Genomic DNA, 18,711 nt, shown 5'->3' with positions numbered 1-18,711 from the left:
AGACAAAACCCTTAATTTTATAAACAAAAAAAATCGATTATTTTGCAATGAAACTTTCTTAAGAATCTCGAATTGTCATCTCTAAAAAAAAAAAAATCGAATTTAGAGCCAAAGTGAGCCTCCTGCAGAAAAAATGAAAAGAGACAAAATTGTAGAGCATAAAATTTTCTGCTAATAGAGTGTCATTAGTTTTTACACGAGAGAATTTTTTTTTTGGAATATTGTGAGCAAAAATTAGAAACTTGTTACAAAAAGTGGTATTTACTACAATCAGAAGAATTTACATACCAAACCAAGTGCATAAATTGATTAATCTTCATGTCCTGCTTAATGCCCGGAAGTCTGGAACACAGCAGGTACTGCCCTCGGAGGAGCACAAAAATACTTATAATTAGAAAGGAGTTATCTAAGTGTTATCTAATGTATCTATACACTTTTCGTGGGATCGATTTTTCTGAAACCCTTCTGAAATACTCTTTTATATTTCAAGGCTCTAGTATAATGCCAGGTAAACCTTGAGAGTGTGAAAAGAAGTCTGAATTGTGACTAAAAAAATTGGCCATACCCTTCTTAAGTTGATTTTTTTTAAGGTTCTCGATTTCTGGAGGCTTAAGAGACCTCCTTGCCGAATTGTGACTAAAAAAGTTGACCATAATCTCTTTAAGCTGATTTTTTTTAAGGTTCTCAATTTCTGGAGGCTTATAAGAGACATCCTCAAAAATTTCATAAAGATCACAAAAATCGTAAACTTCAATGTGCAAATAGTTATTTATCAATTACTGAAACATCATACCTTTACCTACTTAAATCATGAAATTTGAAATTTGAATGTTTGATCCTAATTATTCACACGTTAAAAAATGAATAAGAATAGCAGAGGACTCTCACTGGAGAGATACCCTGCACATGTCACGTAATTAACTTTTGTTTAAAGTCAGATACATTACTCATTTAAGGTGTCCTTAAGATTGTAATAAACCTTGTTGAATAAAAAAAAAGTCAACTTAGCCCTAATTGACGACCTTCCTAATCGATGCGGTTTTTTTTTTTGCAACTTTGAGGGAAAAATGCACAACTTTGAACCAATTTTTTCAAAAAAAAACATTTTTTAAAAATTGAACTTTGAAAGTTCAAAACGTGGCAAAAAGTGAACAAAATGGGCTTGTTTTAGTCTGAAATTTTATCTGGTATCGCCGTATAGGTAATCAGGTATATTGTTTTTTCCCGCCGAAATGAAGAAACTTACCAAGAATTCAGATTCCCTACGAAAATCCCTTCAGGTTTCAAAAATATCAAAAAATGCCTTAAACTATATAGCTTTTTCTCTATAGAGTTGGGAACACTGCAACAGACTTTTTCTTCAACCTTTTTTCTCTCCCATTCTTCGATTTCGTAGGCCTCCCTTTACCATAAGAGAAAACCAATCTAATTTTCTTCCGAGTAAAAAATACCTACTTAGGACAATCTCTCCACTTTGGATTATTTTTCATCGTATTTCTCGACTTCTTGTTTGAGCTTCTTGTTCAAAAATTTAATTTCTTGACCTTTTGAATTCTCTACCCCAGTAAACCTCAAAATTGAAACTAACTCCGTATACAAATTTTTTTCCAAAATGTATCTTCTATTTTTAGCTAAATCACCTAAGATTACTTCTAAAATCCTCGACTATACACATTACTCGGTCGTAAACCACACCATAAAGCATAAGCCCACATGGAAAAACCGAGCTTTCTCACGATACCTCGCGGCGAAATGATTTTTAAAGGGTAGAATAGAGGCCTTCGAGACGAGGAAAAAAAAGCCATAAACTGTAGACACGTTTGCGTTTTGTTTACCACTTTATCAACAAACCTCGCTGGTGGTATAGAGACCATTCAGCAGTCATAAAGATTTTTAAAGCTTTAAATTCAACTCTAAGGATTACGGAAGGCGATAAATCTTCATTACTCGTAATATTGCATAAAATGTAATACGTCGACGGGGTAAAAATCACGATATATAAAGTCGATTAGAAGAGCTCGATGGGTAATTTTTAATTTACAAAAGCTAATTTTCGGATTACAACCCTCTTTGACATGTATAATATTGTATACCCACTACCCAGAGTTAAGAAATCACATCGAATAACGATGACTAATGAATTCCACGTTTTTCGCAGGTTCTTCCGAGATGAACGGTCAAACTCCTTCAAATTTCTTCTTCCCAGGTTCCCTGCATAATGTCTTACCACCGAACGAATCGCCTTTACAGAACTGGCCCACATCGCTGACTGAACTCAGAGGTACGTACCTATACTATCATTTGTAGTTGACTTTTTTTTCGCCCCCTTTCCCCCTCCCCACACCACCGAAAACACCAAAGGCGACGCGACGGGAGTATCGCGAGAGATGAAAACTTTATTAAATAATAACTGTTGAACGTGATAAAGACGTTGTATATGAAGATTAACCAAAAGCCCTTTTATACGTAGCATTAGTTTGCACAATTTCACACAAGGGCGTTGGTAAATTTGTTATCGAGCTAAGGCGGCATTTTATTAAAAGAAAGGCCTCCTATATAACATCGTAGTACACAAGTGAAAGTTAATATTGTGTGTTAAAAGAGGCAGAGGCAGAGTAGCCCCTTTCGCGCTCAGTATTTCAGAAACGCCGTCCCGATCCTGGTTAGTTTTCCAAGCGTTCGCGTACCCAGATAATCCACTTAGCTTTTGTTTCCTCGTTGTTATTATTTCAAAGCTAACACCCTCTCTAGCTCAACTCCGCCTTACCATCGTCTCTGCCTTCTCACTCGCTACAAATCTACGAGCTCGTACAATTTAATAAAGTCTTTAGCTTTTTCCTCTCTCGCCAGATCCCCTCAACCACCCTCTGCCTAAACCGCACGATATACATTTTTACGCCGTCGTCGTCGGTACAACTGTGCATTTTTTTCGCATTATTAACATGGTATGTACTTCGGGTACCGATGCGAAGGATTTTTTCAATTTTAACCTTTTCTTCAAGCTTTTGTATTATAATAAAAACCAACCTATAGCTGAATCGATCCGGCATTAGGGGTATTAAATATCGAATTGATTAAACGAATAAACTGAACGATATTCGCGTTTAATGAAATCGCTTACTTTAGTTTCAATGTTGATTGTTTCATCATCTCCCCTACAGCCTTTTTCACCCACCGAGTTGATGAGATTAAAATAGGGTAATATGTCACGAGGAAATCGATCGAGTGATCTTTTTTTTTCTAATATTAAAAAATTCATTTGTTGAGAATCCGATTTTGAAAAATGATGGATGAATTTAGGGGGGAGAGAGGAGCATCGCAAAAAGGAAGCTAATCACATTTCAATTTTAAATGACATATTTTTAAAAAATACAAATGAAAGTAGGATCAATTCAGATATTTTTTTGTCAAAATAGACCTACACAATTTTTATTTTGCTGCGATGAGAAAATTTCGATCACAAAATAACGATTTTTCAAAATATTTGAAAATGAAAATTGATCAATTAAGATTTTCTCATTTTTGAGAATGAAATATTAAAAAAAATTACATGATCGAATTTTGATCAATTTGTTGCAAAAACGAGTGAATACATATTTTTTCAATTAGGAGGGAAAATGCTAGGTATTAAAAATTTTAATCAATCATTCAAACCCCAAAAATTTAACTGAAATAGGAAAATATTTATTCAAAATGTTGTTTCGCAAACGGCTTGAAATTAAAAACAACTCAAAACTTTCCATTAATTTCCATGACGAATTAAAAAAAAATAAAAAAAAAAAACGCAGCAGAAGACTTGATTTGAAACAAAAGTTGTTTTTTACTCAATTGTAACACTATTGGTAAAAATTAAAAAAGACTAAACGAGCGATTTTTTTCAAAATTTTGCAAAAATGAGATAAATTTCTTCTGAAAATTAAATTATTCAAGTTCCTAGGTCTAAAAGACGATATTTTTCACATCACAGCTGCAATTAAGGGGTTTCATATAAAAGGGGCCTTCGTCATTTTTTTTGTTTTTTTTTTATTTTTACAATTTTGAATGTATCATAAAAAATTTTAAATTAATTTTACCATATTCAGTGATATCAAAGTATTTTTCCATGAGAAAAAACGAATTGGAAAATATTTGCTTGTAGAAAAAATTTCCAAGTTCCTTTGAACATGTAAAAATCAGTAAAAAAAATGACTAGGCCCCTTTTCTATTTAACCCCTCAATTAATTCTGATGAATTTTTCAAGCATCGAACAAAAATTTTAAGAGGTGAGATTTTATACAAATTCAAATTCCAATCAAGTAAATTCCTAAATGCCTAAATTTTTCAAAAAAAAAAAAAATTAATTGAAATTTTTTGTTCTTAAAGACGAATTTCCAAAAATTAAAAAAGTAAATGCCAATTATTTTGATTATCTCTTACAACTGAATTTCTCATCATCTGAACAGCATATTATTAAGCATCGCCTAGGCTAAGAAACAGAAGAGAAAAGGGAGGACGGGAGTTATTTGTTTTAGAGCTGGGATTCTTATGCAGAAATATGATGAAAATATGCAATATTTTATGCAATTTTCTCACACAAAATATGCAACAGAAAAAAGTAAAAATCGTCCAAAATATGCAAAAAACATGCGAAAATTGTAATTCAAGTGACGTAGGTACCTCAGAGAAGGAATTTAAGCTGAAAAACGTAAAAACTGTCAATTCCAAAAAAAAAAAAATAAAGGCAGTGATCAAAAAATATACTTCTCTTTTTAAAAAATTTGCAAAACAAGTCATTTCATAATAATAAATTCATCATAAAATTCATAAAATGGAGAAACAAAAGAAAAAAATAAGAAATTCAACGAAAAAAATGAGCAACTATTCAACTGAAGGAATATTGTATTCAATTATTAAATGCAATCTGAGATTTTCCAACAAAAAATTCCTCCTCTTGTTACTAACGTAAGAACCACTTTGAATAAATTGAATGATCTTTCAACATTAAAACTGAAATGCTTTAATATTCTGAGAAAAAAAAATGTTGATGGCATTTTAGCAGTGTTGTGATTTTTTGAACAAAAAAAAGTCTAGAAAATGTAAATTTTTGTAAAATTTTCATGTATACCTACCTATGCAAAAAAATTACCAGAAAATGCTCAAATATGCAGAAATATGCAGATTTTTCACCTAAAATATGATTAAATATGCAATTTGGTCTCAATTATGCAAAATATGTAAAAATTGTAAAATAATATTGTGCTCATTCGTCACGAAATTTCATGATTCGTAAACATCTTTCTAGTCCACAAAAAAATATGCAAAGCATAAAAATCCCAGCTCTAATTTGTATCCTCCTCTTGAATTTCGATTTTAAAACCAAAAATACTAAAAGTGTTCGCCTTCAATTTTGAACCAGAATAAGATTTTTTGGAAAGACCACAGTTTGAAACCGCCATAACTAAAATTTCAGCTCTTCGAATTTGATTATTCGATTTAAAAATGAATTTTCGAAAATTCAAAACATTTGATTTTTAGCTCTTGATGTGCCCCCCCCCTCCAAATGTAACCAATCTATTTCAAGTAAAAATGATAAAAATTCGCCCTGAAAGGAACATTGACCCCCCCCCCCCCCCCGGTCGCGAAAATTGACTATTTCCAGAGGTTCTGGAGCATCCGGCGTGATTTGCAATTTTACTAGTATTTTTGAATTTCTTCAAAAGACAAAGATGAAGAAATTAATCAGACTGCTAAAAATTGACATCATCAAAAGTTGAGGCAATTTCCAGAAGGATGATTGAGTGTGTTTTCTTTTGCTTTACCTGAAAATAATCTTAGGTTACAATCTAAATGCTAATTTCTAAATCTTGAGAAATATTTTAGGATACACTGGTAAAAGGCTTACCAATTTTTTGATCACTTTCACAAATTTTTAAAAATCTAGAAAAAATAGTCAACTCAAAATAATGATCTTCATGTTTGATAAATCCTTGATAAATATAACTTCCATTTCCCAAAACATGAAATACCTACATGGAAAAAAATACGAAAAATTCCAATTTTTCGTGCCAAAAAGTATAACATTTTGAAAAATTTGTAGGTAATAAAAAAAAATTAGAAAATTGGCCTCGTATTTGAAAACAAGCAAAAAAAAATCAATCAATATTAACGCAGAAAAACATGCAATTTGATATAATTCCCGACTCTATTCATTGCATTAAATAATAATCACCATTAGATACCATAATCTTGACAGAAACAAGACGTCTTGGAAAAATTTGCTGAAAATTAATCACGTATTTGATGGATGAACTGGTCGTGTTCGGGTTTGAAAAATATTTTAATATACGTAAACAATGACACATCACGTAATTTACGTAATGCATAAACGTAGGTAATAAGTTTACACTTCGAGAATAACTATACCAACAGGAAATTATGATATTCTGTAGGTATGATGTGTGTCCTTTTCGGGAAACCTTCATTACCTCACAGAGGCTCACTTACTCACGTAGATACATTACACGAGTACCTACCCACTTATTCTTACAGTATGGATTTCCTTTTGACGTATCTCATGTTCTACTACCTATAGAATCAGAATCCGACTTCAGTACACCTTTAAAATACAATAAAATCGAACCAACTTCCATGCAGTTAATTTAGCGGAATACCTCGTATAGGTACATGGAAAAAGGCCCTAAGCTTGTTTTTCTTACACATAAATGAAATCCGCGATTTGGTGGTATTCTATGTGACGTTCTAGTATGTCAAACACGATCGAGTAAAATGGTGGTAACATTAATCGTTATGTAAGCGTTAAATAATATTCGAACGAAAAGCATTTTTCAAACGAAAATTAAATAAAGACGACCGACGCGACGATCACGCGTACACAGTGGAAAAAAAATAGTACACGGCTCAGATCTCTGCAGTGGCAATAAGGATCGTCGCTTGTCTAAATTCAAAATGGTATTTAACAATGAAATAACAATCAATAAAAACCTCGCACGCTGGATCACACAATAATCGCTACAATAGAGTAGAATGTACCGCAGTTTAGTGTAGTGTCCTTTTTTTCACATCTTCGTCCCCTGCGAACTGTGTACTTGCGGGGATAATACCCGCACCGAGCCCGAATCACGCCCAATTTTCATCCCTCGTTAAACCATCAGGGGTAGTTTTGATTGGTGCACGGATTCGTACGTATAAACGTGTACCTATACTACTCGTATAAGCGTACCCCCTCGATCGAGGCGACGAACAAAGTACTACAGCTGTAATACCTTTCAAGACAGATGTTCAAGTGACAATTGAAATTTTCGCTACTTTACTGGTTTTTTTCTTCACGCTTCGATACGTCCCCCGCCATATTTACGTGTGCCATTGCCATTTTAAATCGTCATGGAATACCGAATAGTGAATGGCTTTCGTTCGATTGAGGGAACCGATCATAGTGATGAGCTTTGCCTTATGTAACGTATACACAGAATGACATCGATCAAAAGATACCTAATACCTATATATATAGATTTTTTAATAGGTTACAAATTAAAGAAAAATATGTTGGGGATTTGTTATTTGGAATTGAAAACATCTTCGATTTCAATGTGTAATTTGAACTGAACACTGAACAGTGTGAAAAAATAATCTGAATACGACCCCTAGGTACTTATACGAATTATTGAGCACATGAAATATCTCACGTAGGTACTTTTTCTCAACAAACTTTGGTTTATGTTTTAAAAATACATATGTACAAGTACATATCGCTAGCTGTGAATTATAATACTGAATAAGTTATTGACGTAAGGTACATATCTTATCTAAATATATTAGTATCATTATGTTTTGATTCCTCATCACTATCTTACTGATGATTAAATTATTGAAAATTCGCCAAAAAAAACACCTATAAATCTAACTTATTATCAGTTATGTGGAAATTTTTATTTTTTAAAATGCTGTTCAGGCCTACCTTAAAAATTCAATTTTAATTAAAATTCCAAAGAAATAGCTGCATTATTTCAACCGAGTGATCACTTAATTTTTTTTGTTTTCAAATGCGACACATTTTGCGTTAATTTTGCAGGGAAAAATCATAGCTATATAAATTTTGATCTAATAAGGATAGGTAGTTTATTTACTCTTTCCCCACCCCTCAAGTCAAAGCTACAGGGACCAGCAACAACATCAATCATATTATTGCGCCATTCTGCCCTAAAAGTTTCAAAAAATGTTCCCCCTAAAAGGTCCAGGTGAGTAGACCTCAAATGACAGAAACAAAAATTGAAAAACGCATAGGGTAAATGTTCTAAAATATTGAATTGCCCAATTGGCGGAATCACAAAAAAGTTGAGCTTTCGAGAAAAAATCTCATTCAAAATATTTCAAAAAAGCTCAAATGTGACAGTTACGACAAAAAACACGTGAGGATATTTTTTTTCTAAAAAAAAATAGATCAAAAAGATTCGTCAAAAGCACTCTTTCAAAAAAATAAAAAAATGAATTTGAAAAAAATTTACAATTTTGTTTTTTATTTTTTTTCAAATTCATTGTTTATAAGTATCTTAAGATTCTGATCTGAAACTCCCCTTCCCATTTTCCACTTGAAAATGTGTAAAAGTTATACATTTTTATTTTCTTCCAAATATTTGACATATTTGTGTATTCCAAACAACTTCATAGATAAGCAAGTTCAAATAAAATGAGTTCGATTTACACATTTTTACTAGATCATTTTAAGAAAATTTTTCAACTTCGATCTGAGCATTCTGATTTTTCATCAACATAAAAATCAGACCAAAAACGTGAACTTTTGAGGGGAAAAAACAAACTGGAAAATTAAGAAATCCTCAAACATTTGTCGATATTTTATTCGATTTGCGAATTCCATCTTTAGCCTGATTAAAATAAAGTAGGTACATACCTACAACATTTTGATATTCCAAGATACATACGCAGAAAAATGATTGTCTCGTTTTATACAAAGACATGACGTAAAAAAATCAGCATTCTCACTCTTGAAGAAAAAAAAAAAAACAAGAACAATGCGAATTAACCAGCTATGTGATTTTTGAACCACTAAGCTCATATCGGAGACAATTTTTCACATTTTTAAAGCAATTGAATAATTACGAAAGTTGAGTTTTGTCATTTTTTCCTCAAACTTTTTACCTCCTAAATTGTCAGTTTCGCAAACCGCCTCTCTACCTCCCCCTCTCAAAAAACCATATAAATTGTATTTTTCGCTGGGAAAAAAGTATTTATGCCTCTATTTTATTGAAAAAAAATCAATCACGTTTTTTCTGGAAGGGGGGGGGGAGAGTGGCATCTATCATAAAATTATCCACACGAATATTTTTTTTCCAGTTCCAATTTAATTTTTGGAACAATTTCCCAATTTTTGATAATTTTTAAATAAATTCCTCGACTTTGTAATTATTTTTCAATCCAAAATTTGATTTCTGAATTTTCTATAAAAACCCCTACCATGTAACTTCAAAAAATAGCAACGAAATTACACCGCATCTTTGATGCGTTCCCTAGTTTGAAATGATTTCTCAATTCTCTTTTCGAGTGTGTTTTTTTTCTTCAAAAAAATCAGTTTTCAGTTCCGAAAAGTTTTTTAGAAAACAAAAAAATAATTGTCACTTTTGAAAGCTAGAAGAAGCATTTGGAAGTGGGAGAAGCAAAAGTAGCCGTATGTAAAAATATTTTAGTTTATGACATTTTTCGAGTTTTAAAATTTTGAATTCATATAAAAAGTAGGTACCTACTTAATCCTTGAATTTAGGCATAAACAGACCTTTTTTTGTATTTCCTTCCTTGAGGGGGGGGGGACGCTAAATTGAAATTGTAAGTCCCTAATTTTCATCCCCCTGCCACTGTGTTTTCAGGAAAAAAAATCAAAGAAAATAGGTACCTACTTAAATTATTTTTTTATCGTTTAAAAAAATATTTTTGGAAACTTAAGATTTTTGAAATAGAAAATTTTGATCACTTTTTTTGCTCTTCATAAGTTAAATTTTGTAGTTGGATAATTTTAACCTAAAAAAAAATCAAAATTTTATAAAAAAGTTACCTACCAAAATTATTTTATTTTATTTTTTTTTAATTCTTTCATTTTTTTTAGCTCATTTGGCAATTTTTTCATATTTTTGAACTTTCTTTTGGGGGCTCCTCTCAGTCATAAAAAATCTCTAGGCATAAATAATACCTAAATGAACGAAAAATAGATTTTTAAAAGTGTGTTGGAGGGGGGGGGGGGGATTGGATGATAATTTTAGAGGAGAGTTCAATTGAGAATTACATTCTGTGAAAAAGCAAGTAACTTAAGTAACCATTTTGGTCAAAAAGTAACCGAAATGTGATAAAAAAAAGTGGTAACTCAAAAGACTAACAAATCCTAAATATCTTCCACTTTTCAAAAGGTTTTCTGGGGGGAGGGGGGTCTGCATGATGTTCATAAGAAACAAAAAAAATGGTTCTTTTTCGCACTTTTTTGACAATTTTTTCCTATCTAGGTACGAGTACTTTTAGGTTACGTCAATCAGAACTTGGCACTGATGTATACCTAACAATTAATAAATTGAAATTTTTTTGAAAATTATTGAGGGGTTTCGTATTTTTTATGACAATTTTTCAATTTTGTATTTTTTTTGTTGGAAATTTTTCTTCAAATTTCGGGGCATAACTTTTAAAAAAGTAATCAAAAATTATTTTAGTGACCTTTTTGTTGAAAGTATACCTCGTAAGTCAATTCTCAACACTCCTTCTCAGTACCTACTGTTTCCTCATTTTCGCAAATTTTTGATGGTGGGAGAGGTGGTGGAGATTAAAAAGCACGATTTAATACAAATTAATGGTATTATTTGTTTGAATAAATAATCGTCCATTCTCCTTTAACCTTCAAAGCAGAAACTTATCTGGTTAACCTGGTAACAAAATCATCTACAGGGTTTATTTTTTGAATAGAGGAGGAAGGGAGATGACAATTTTTATCAATGAACATCTTCAGATTTTTATACTCACAAGGGAAGTGCCCCAGGTGACATTCACTGATTTCAACCATTCTTGCATCATTGGATAGAGGCCATAGAACATAGTCTAACCCCAAACCCCAAATTTTCAGCCGCGAAAGTTGATATTTCAGCCTTCCAGGGCGATTTTTCGATTTTCACATAGCAATTTTGAAAAACTGACAATCAGATATTTCGCCAAAAGCTTCAAAAAAACTTTAGAATTTTGATTCAGAGCAAATTATTTGTCGTTTCTGATTGAATTTTGCTGATGAATAAATTCTCTCCTACACCTATTTTATTAATTTTTTTTTTTCAATAAAATGATCGTCAATTTTTTAAGGAAAAAAAATGAATATTTTCTCACCTTTCTTCTATTGAACATTTATCTGACTAAAAGCATAAAAATTTCACATAGGTACGTACAAATTGAATTTTCCGCAAGACAACTTGGTCAGCCAGTTGCTTAAAAAACTTCCTGACTTGAGAAGTCACACGACCAATATTCTGTCATGAGTCCATTTCTGACCAATAATTAATATAATAACCATTATAACCTCGCGAAAGGATTACATTTATGTCCCAAACCATGCCCTCGAAAAATACTATGTATACAAGTACATTTTCCACAGAATACGCATTTCTAACGTAATTTTTTACAGGTTTCAGCGCAAGTCAACAACAACAACAAGCCAGCCCAGACAGCACATCGCCCGGCGTGACGGACATCACGGACACAGCGAGCACGCCCAGCTTACTAAACGCCGACTCCTCGGGAACGATGAAATCCGAAAGCGTCGACTTGGACGAAGAAATCGAAGAAGATATCGAAGACGAGCACTCGCTGCAGCAAAACAAATCGCTAACCGAGCTGCCCATGAATGGCGGTATCTCGGCCAACGGCAACCATAAAAAGCGTAAAAGACGAGTGCTTTTTAGCAAAGCGCAAACGTACGAATTAGAGCGACGATTCCGCCAACAACGTTACTTATCAGCTCCCGAACGCGAGCATCTAGCTTCCATAATCAGATTAACGCCAACCCAGGTCAAGATCTGGTTCCAGAATCATCGTTATAAGACAAAAAGAGCCCAGCAAGAGAAAGGTCTGCATATCGATCACCATGTAGGCAATAATATGCCATCGCCTAGACGAGTCGCCGTACCTGTGCTGGTTCGCGATGGTAAACCATGCACGGCTTCGAATGGCGGCAACAAAAACGACCAACAGCAATTAGTAATGCCGTCTTATACCCATCCGCTCATACACCCACAACCTCCTCGAACGTGGTGGGGCCTAGAGTAGGAAGACAAAACCGAGGTTTCATTTCAAACTTGTTACTAATTTTGTTGTTTTATTACCTTTATTATGTTGAATGTTTGTTGATTACTTTTAATGAGTTTTATCGTTCTCTTTTCATCCTTCCCCATGTCTTCGCAAATTGTGTTTCTTTTCCCTTTCTTCTGTACCTTTTTCCATTAATAACTCATTCATTTCGTCGAGAATATCTTATATTCTAAAGCTTTCTTCCTTCGAACGTGTATCGTGTGTACATCGATCGTATTATCAGTACAATGGCGCTATAATCTTAAGTACTTGAATCAAGTACGATTAACAATTCGCATCTTTCAATTCAACTTTCATATATCTTTATCGATTACCTTCCAATAACACGAACAACAAATTTTATAACGGGTATTTTATTTCATCAGTACATTCCATAGTATGTACAATTGGATCTCAATTTTTAGCCAATTTTGAGTCGTAATGTTTTTTTTTTCGTTTTTTTTTCTGTTTTTTCCTTTTTTAAGATTTTTTTTCTAACTGCGTCGTTTTTGTGTCTGAAAATAGTCCCAATTACGAGTATTAATTTATAAAGACGATAACTATTTTTGGAAAAATTTAATGTAGTTCTAAAATTCAAATTTCAATGTATAGGTAAGGTACCTACCTAGTACCTATTAAAATTATTATAGCCAATAATTTTCGTCATTAAATACGCCCATGTAAAAAAATAATAATTTATTAGACAATTTAGTCTACTAGCTGGAAAGTTAATTTAGTGTTTTAAAAAATATTTTAACGCAAAATTTTTTATTTTCGAGAGGGCATAATATGGAAAAATATTAATTTTTGAAGCATTAAAAATAGATATCTTTACCGCAGTTTACCATTCGTTTATTATTATTTCTGTTTTCCCCCTTCCTATATAGTAAACTGAGACTAAGTTACCTTATTTTTTAAGTTCTTCCCGCATTAAGCATCGGCTAAAGAGGCGACTCGGTGCAAGGTATTCGAAAAAAAAGTATTGCAATTTCGTGTAGATGGGAATTTGAGTCCATTTTCGTGATGACGAAGACGAAAAATCCTTTTGGAAAAGAGGATATCAGGTAATGGAAGAATATTTGAATTACATATTTTTAGGAAATACTGCATAAGAACCAATTTGAAATAATACCTTGGAAAAGAACCGATTTGATGGAGATTAAGTCATTTAGGACAGGCTCAGTATAAAATAGGGTTAAAAAAAAAATTGACAACAATTTGAACAAACAGACCATTAGATATTCGCTGATTACAAGAGAGTTTTCGCATTTACCTTTTGCTTATTGGCTGCTTTATTGCTTTATGATTGTATTTAAATGTTTCTTCAACAAATCTACCGTTTCACTTCTTGTAGACAGGAAGATGATCGATTTCTATAAAATTAAATTCAAAAAATAATTTATTACATACCATTTAAAAATTTCCGTAGAAATGTTTGATGAATAGTACCTTCTGAAATTTCTCGCGCAAAAGCTATAAGAATACTGCCAGAAAAAGAATTTTAAAACTTGAAAAAAGTGGAGGGGTTAGGCAAACTCTTCAAACATTAAAGAGTGTATAAATCAGAACCATCGAATGATTGAGAGTGGATAAAGCTCGTTTTTCAAAATTTTATTTGGGGCTTCAATAAACATTGCCATGCTTCTGAACCTCTTCAAGTTAACCCGACAGACTGAAATTTGATGCATAGATTTAAATTGAAACCTAGATCAATGTTTTGGGTACCTATTTCAAATTCAACTATCTAACCCCTCTTCAATCTTTTATAAGTTTGAAAAAATTGATTTTAATATTTCGAGCCAGTTTTTAATTTCCTAACGTAACTGAAATCCACTCTATTGAACTTGATCGGCTAAAATTCATTATAACACACTAAGAAAGCACTTGAGATGAGTTTTCTAAGGACTTGGACTTCATAAGCCTTTTTTCAACATCCATTTGCTAATTTTTTCCATTTTTGATAAAGTGAATTTTCGTTCGTTTTGTCAGCAGATTTGAATTTTGAGTCAATACTACATCTCTGAACCTCGATTGACTCAAAGAGCTACGAAATTTGGCACAGAATTTTGAATTCAATGGGTCAGGGATGTTCAGAAACTCAAATCGCAACTTATAAGGGGGGATGATCGAGGGATTGCACAAGTTGTACTACCCAAAAGTGGCAAAAAACAACGATTTTTTCAAAAATGCCCCTACTTTGAGGACCTCTGGCTCAGCTCCGTGAACAACTGGGGGACTTGAAATTTTTCTGGGTAGTCTCCCACTCGAAGTAAACTTTCCCACCAATTTACGTTAAAATCCAGGAAATGTTTTTTATCCAAAAATTTACGATATGAATCAACAAAAGAGGGATATTAATATCGTAAAATGAGATATTCGCAACGATTCTGCAGGAGCCTGATTTTTGCATGTCTTTCATATGTATAAATTTTTTCATCCAAAAGTCTATTTCAACTTTGGTTGGGAATTATTGATTTCTGCAATTTCGTTCAGAAACTGGAATACCTACCTATTGACTTACTTCGTCATGTAATTAGTCTTGTTACCATTTTTCTCAAAAAATTCACATTTTTTTTAAAAATATTTTTTCCATTTTTTTTTTTTTTTTGGAAATCAAAACAAAATATAAAAGATTTTTTTACATTTTATTTGAAAACGACGTCATTCATCAAAATGTCAGGGAAATATAACTTTTTTAGGCCCGTAATCAGCACCATGACATCAGGTTGCCGTCCTGACTGGCGAAAGACTCTACCATGGTTGATAGGAATTGTGAATTCTTCCACATAATATAAAGAATTTGTAAATTTTCCCTCTTTTCATAAAAAACCTGGAAAATCTTAAAAACAAAAAACTTTTCATTAAAAAATTTAAATGTCAAATTTTAAAAAACATGGATTCAAGTTTGCTTAAAAATTAATAATCATAGAAGAAAAATTTGGAGCAAAAATATACAAAATAACGTTCAATTTGATTGGCCATTATTTTTTTTTAAATTGAAAAACATTGAGTAAGCCTGAATTTGAATTTTCTGCCCTGAATGAAAAAATATAGCCCATTAGATTAAGTACATAGGTACCTACATATTCGTACCTACTTTGAAAGAAAATCGAAAAGTCGAAATTTTTAAACATGGGATTTATGGGAGCTTGGGCATGTCTGTCAATTCTTTCTTACCTCTTCAACCAGTATTCCCGAATTTGAAACGGTTACTCATAAGAAGGGGCAGCAGGGAAACAGGGTTTAAGATCTTTGAAATCTTCGGTGTAATTAATGAACACGAATTTACTAGAAAAAAATTTCAAACTCTTCGGATAGGAAATTTGATATGGAATATTTTTTAAGAAAACTATAATGAATCCATTCCTGCGGAGACGTGAACAAAACCTTAGTTAAAAATTGATAAAATTCAAAATTCTATAGAACTTCAAAAAGAGCCATTTTCTCTATTTTTTAAAATCAATGAGTTGATCTTTTTTTTTTGAAAAAATTACGAACTCTTTGGATGAAAAATTTTGATAGGAACATTTTAGAAGGTGATTAATTTCTTTGTAGAATGCATCCATGTGGAAATATGAGTAAAAAACCACTTTTGGAAAAAGTCTGGCCCTTTTTGAAAACTCAAGTCTGAATATCTCACTCGAATAATGAATAACAACTGAACTGTACCTACTCATCAATGCTGTGTTTCAAAGACAAGAAAATTACTCATCTTCATCTCTTAGATCTACCTGGTATGTCAATATCTAGAGAAGGAAATCGAAAAATTTCACAGATGGTATCGAGATACCTCAAAACAAAAAAATTCATCACGCATAGGTCTTTGCTTTCGAACCCTTAGGTATTATTTTTTCCTCATTACCATCGTCTCACTTTTCCTGTTTTCAGACATTTTTTTTTTCAATTTCGAACCAATTTGACCCTGAAATCGTCTTCAATCACGAATTCGACTATGACAATTTCTTCAAAAAAAAAAAAAAAAACCTGTATTAGGCTACAGACAGACGGGTACGCAATACTCCCATTCTGAACTACCTTGCACATTTTAATAAAAGAGCCAAAGAAACAATTTTTTGTGGTACCTACGCCTCAGTACGAGCCGGTAATTTATTCTAAGTATACATTCCATATATTGTATAAGTACAAGTGTAATATCGATACAACGAAGCTTAAATCGATAAAATGTAAATAAGTAAGCAAATTCGTTTCCTATATATTTGTTAATTTTACGCGAATATCATCCGTAGTAATAAATTCCATTAAAATGTTGATCTCATGAGTTATAGGTGGTATAGGATGAAATATATACATACGTCAGTAAAGGTACTCGAATATGCAGGCGGTGCGAAATTCCAAGTAAATTCGATTTTTTTTTTATCACGAAACTGTTTCACGATTTCGCGTCACCGTTATCAATACGCGTCAATAATTATTTGTATTTCAAGTACGTTAGCAAATAAGGCATCCAAAAAACACTTACTAACTGCGTGACCTTTCTCGTTACAAATTATACTTTAAGAGTATATAATCTTGATGGCATTACAGTATATAACGTATTAACGTAGAATTTTGACACAATACTATACACGAGTACCTGAGAGTTGTAACGTATTATAACTGGTATGGCTGAAATGCGTAATGAATAATTTTTATATAGAATTTCGCACGTGCAAGTGCAAGTAAAACACGCGTTTATAAATTTCCATTAGTCAGTCTTTTATATGTAGGTATCTACCTACTTGATACGCCATTTTAAAAATGTAGGTGTATACGAAGTACGTTGCATTACATATACCTACCTACCTACTGTATGATAAGATGTAATCGTATAGAGATTTTTTCAAAAAAAAGACTTCAACGTGTTGACAATTTACGTAGGTATAGCTATTATGTTTTGGCTCGAAAGGAGCCCATCGTGGTTGAGTTGATATCATCGAATAAGCGTATAAATGGCGAATTAGAGGATTATGTAACTTTGTATGTAGATATGGTTAGCGTTTTGAAGCCTAAAACGTCCTAGTCAGTAGTTCGATTAAGATGTAATATTTACTAACATTTTATTGTAGAGGATCCATTCGATACGCGTAAATGTGGTCTTCGATGTAAATATATGAATGTTAAATAAATTTTATATAATTTAATCGAGTCTTTATTACTTTCTTGAATTGAAAATTTGAAATCGACGAGACAAGAATAAAAAAAAGCTCTGGCTTAATACAGGTATATTGGTACCTCTACCTATCATACAAAATAATTAAAGATTTAATGACCAAACAATTTTAACAACTGGAATCAATCTTACACGCAGATGATACAGAAATCAGAATCCTTCAAAAAACGCTCCAAAAAAAATCACACACCCCGCTCTCATTTGGGGAAAGAAAATAAAGGTGCTGTAGGTAAGTAGGTCAGTTACATTACCTTTGGTTTGAAGTTGAACGTCTTAAGTATAAAACAAATCATTCAAAAATTTTAATAGTGATATATAATCTGGAAAACCGCCCTTCAGTTCAACCAAGTTTTTAAGACATTTCCCCCAAAGTCAAAATCATGAGTTGATCCAACAACGACGACAACAAATAAAATTGTAAAAAAAAAAAAAAAAAAAAAAAAATGAGACAGACACGGAGTTTGAAGAAGCTTGGTAATCTAACCTGAATGTTGAACCTGTGTTCGCCCAAATTTTTTTTACAATTCTTTTCATTTGATCAATAAGTAGTAGTCTGTCTGACTTTAATGAATTTGAAAAAATTTGAGACGAGTTCTTGACATTATGTCACACATTTAAAAACTTCGAATAAAAATCATCAATCCTCTCCAATAGATAGCCTATATTGTGAAGCAGCAGAATTACCTCCAGATTTTAGAAGAACTCTCATAACAAACAAACTCATCTCAAATGCATCCACCAACCCTTCCCATCCACTCCAAAACTCAATTAACCCACCCAACCCCCAACATTTTGATCATATAGAAGGACCCATTTCTAATTTCAACACAATGTTGAATGATCTTCAAATCAATCCTAAAACTCTCATCCAAAAACCAATATTATACCCCCCTTGGCTTCTAAATCCTCCTCAAGTCAACCTACAGCTTATTAACTATAACTACCCAAAAAATAGCCACTCTCCATTAGTAATGAAACAGAACTATCTTGAACTCTATCAGAATACAAAAAATTCAGTCTTTGCTTTACAGATGGATCAAAAATACCAACACTTCACACAGGATATGCATACTCTATATAAATGATAGAATTTCAAATTTTAAAATCCATAACTGTTCTTCAATCTACACTGCCGAACTCACAGCTATTTTCCAATGTCTCTGTGATATACTCACTTATGAATCAGAAAGTAAGTCCTTCCTAATTCAAAGTGATTCCCT

General features: G+C 32.4%; 1 protein-coding gene across 2 annotated transcripts in view; it reads left to right on the top strand.

Moving 5' to 3' along the window:
- LOC135838661 (homeobox protein vnd-like) overlaps positions 1-17,462 on the top strand; it is a 42,023-nt gene extending 24,561 nt beyond the window's left edge. For both annotated transcript variants that reach the window (XM_065354388.1, XM_065354389.1), the window contains exons 3-4: positions 2,159-2,281; positions 11,660-17,462. In XM_065354388.1, coding sequence (XP_065210460.1) covers positions 2,159-2,281; positions 11,660-12,300 — 764 coding nt within the window. In that variant the 3' untranslated portion in view covers positions 12,301-17,462. The remainder of the gene's footprint in view (positions 1-2,158; positions 2,282-11,659) is intronic.
- Positions 17,463-18,711: the final 1,249 nt, after the last annotated feature.

Source organism: Planococcus citri, chromosome 3 (genome assembly GCF_950023065.1).
Source record: "Planococcus citri chromosome 3, ihPlaCitr1.1, whole genome shotgun sequence".
Taxonomy (NCBI): Eukaryota; Metazoa; Arthropoda; class Insecta; order Hemiptera; family Pseudococcidae; genus Planococcus; species Planococcus citri.
This window is presented reverse-complemented; position numbering and strand designations above follow the sequence as displayed.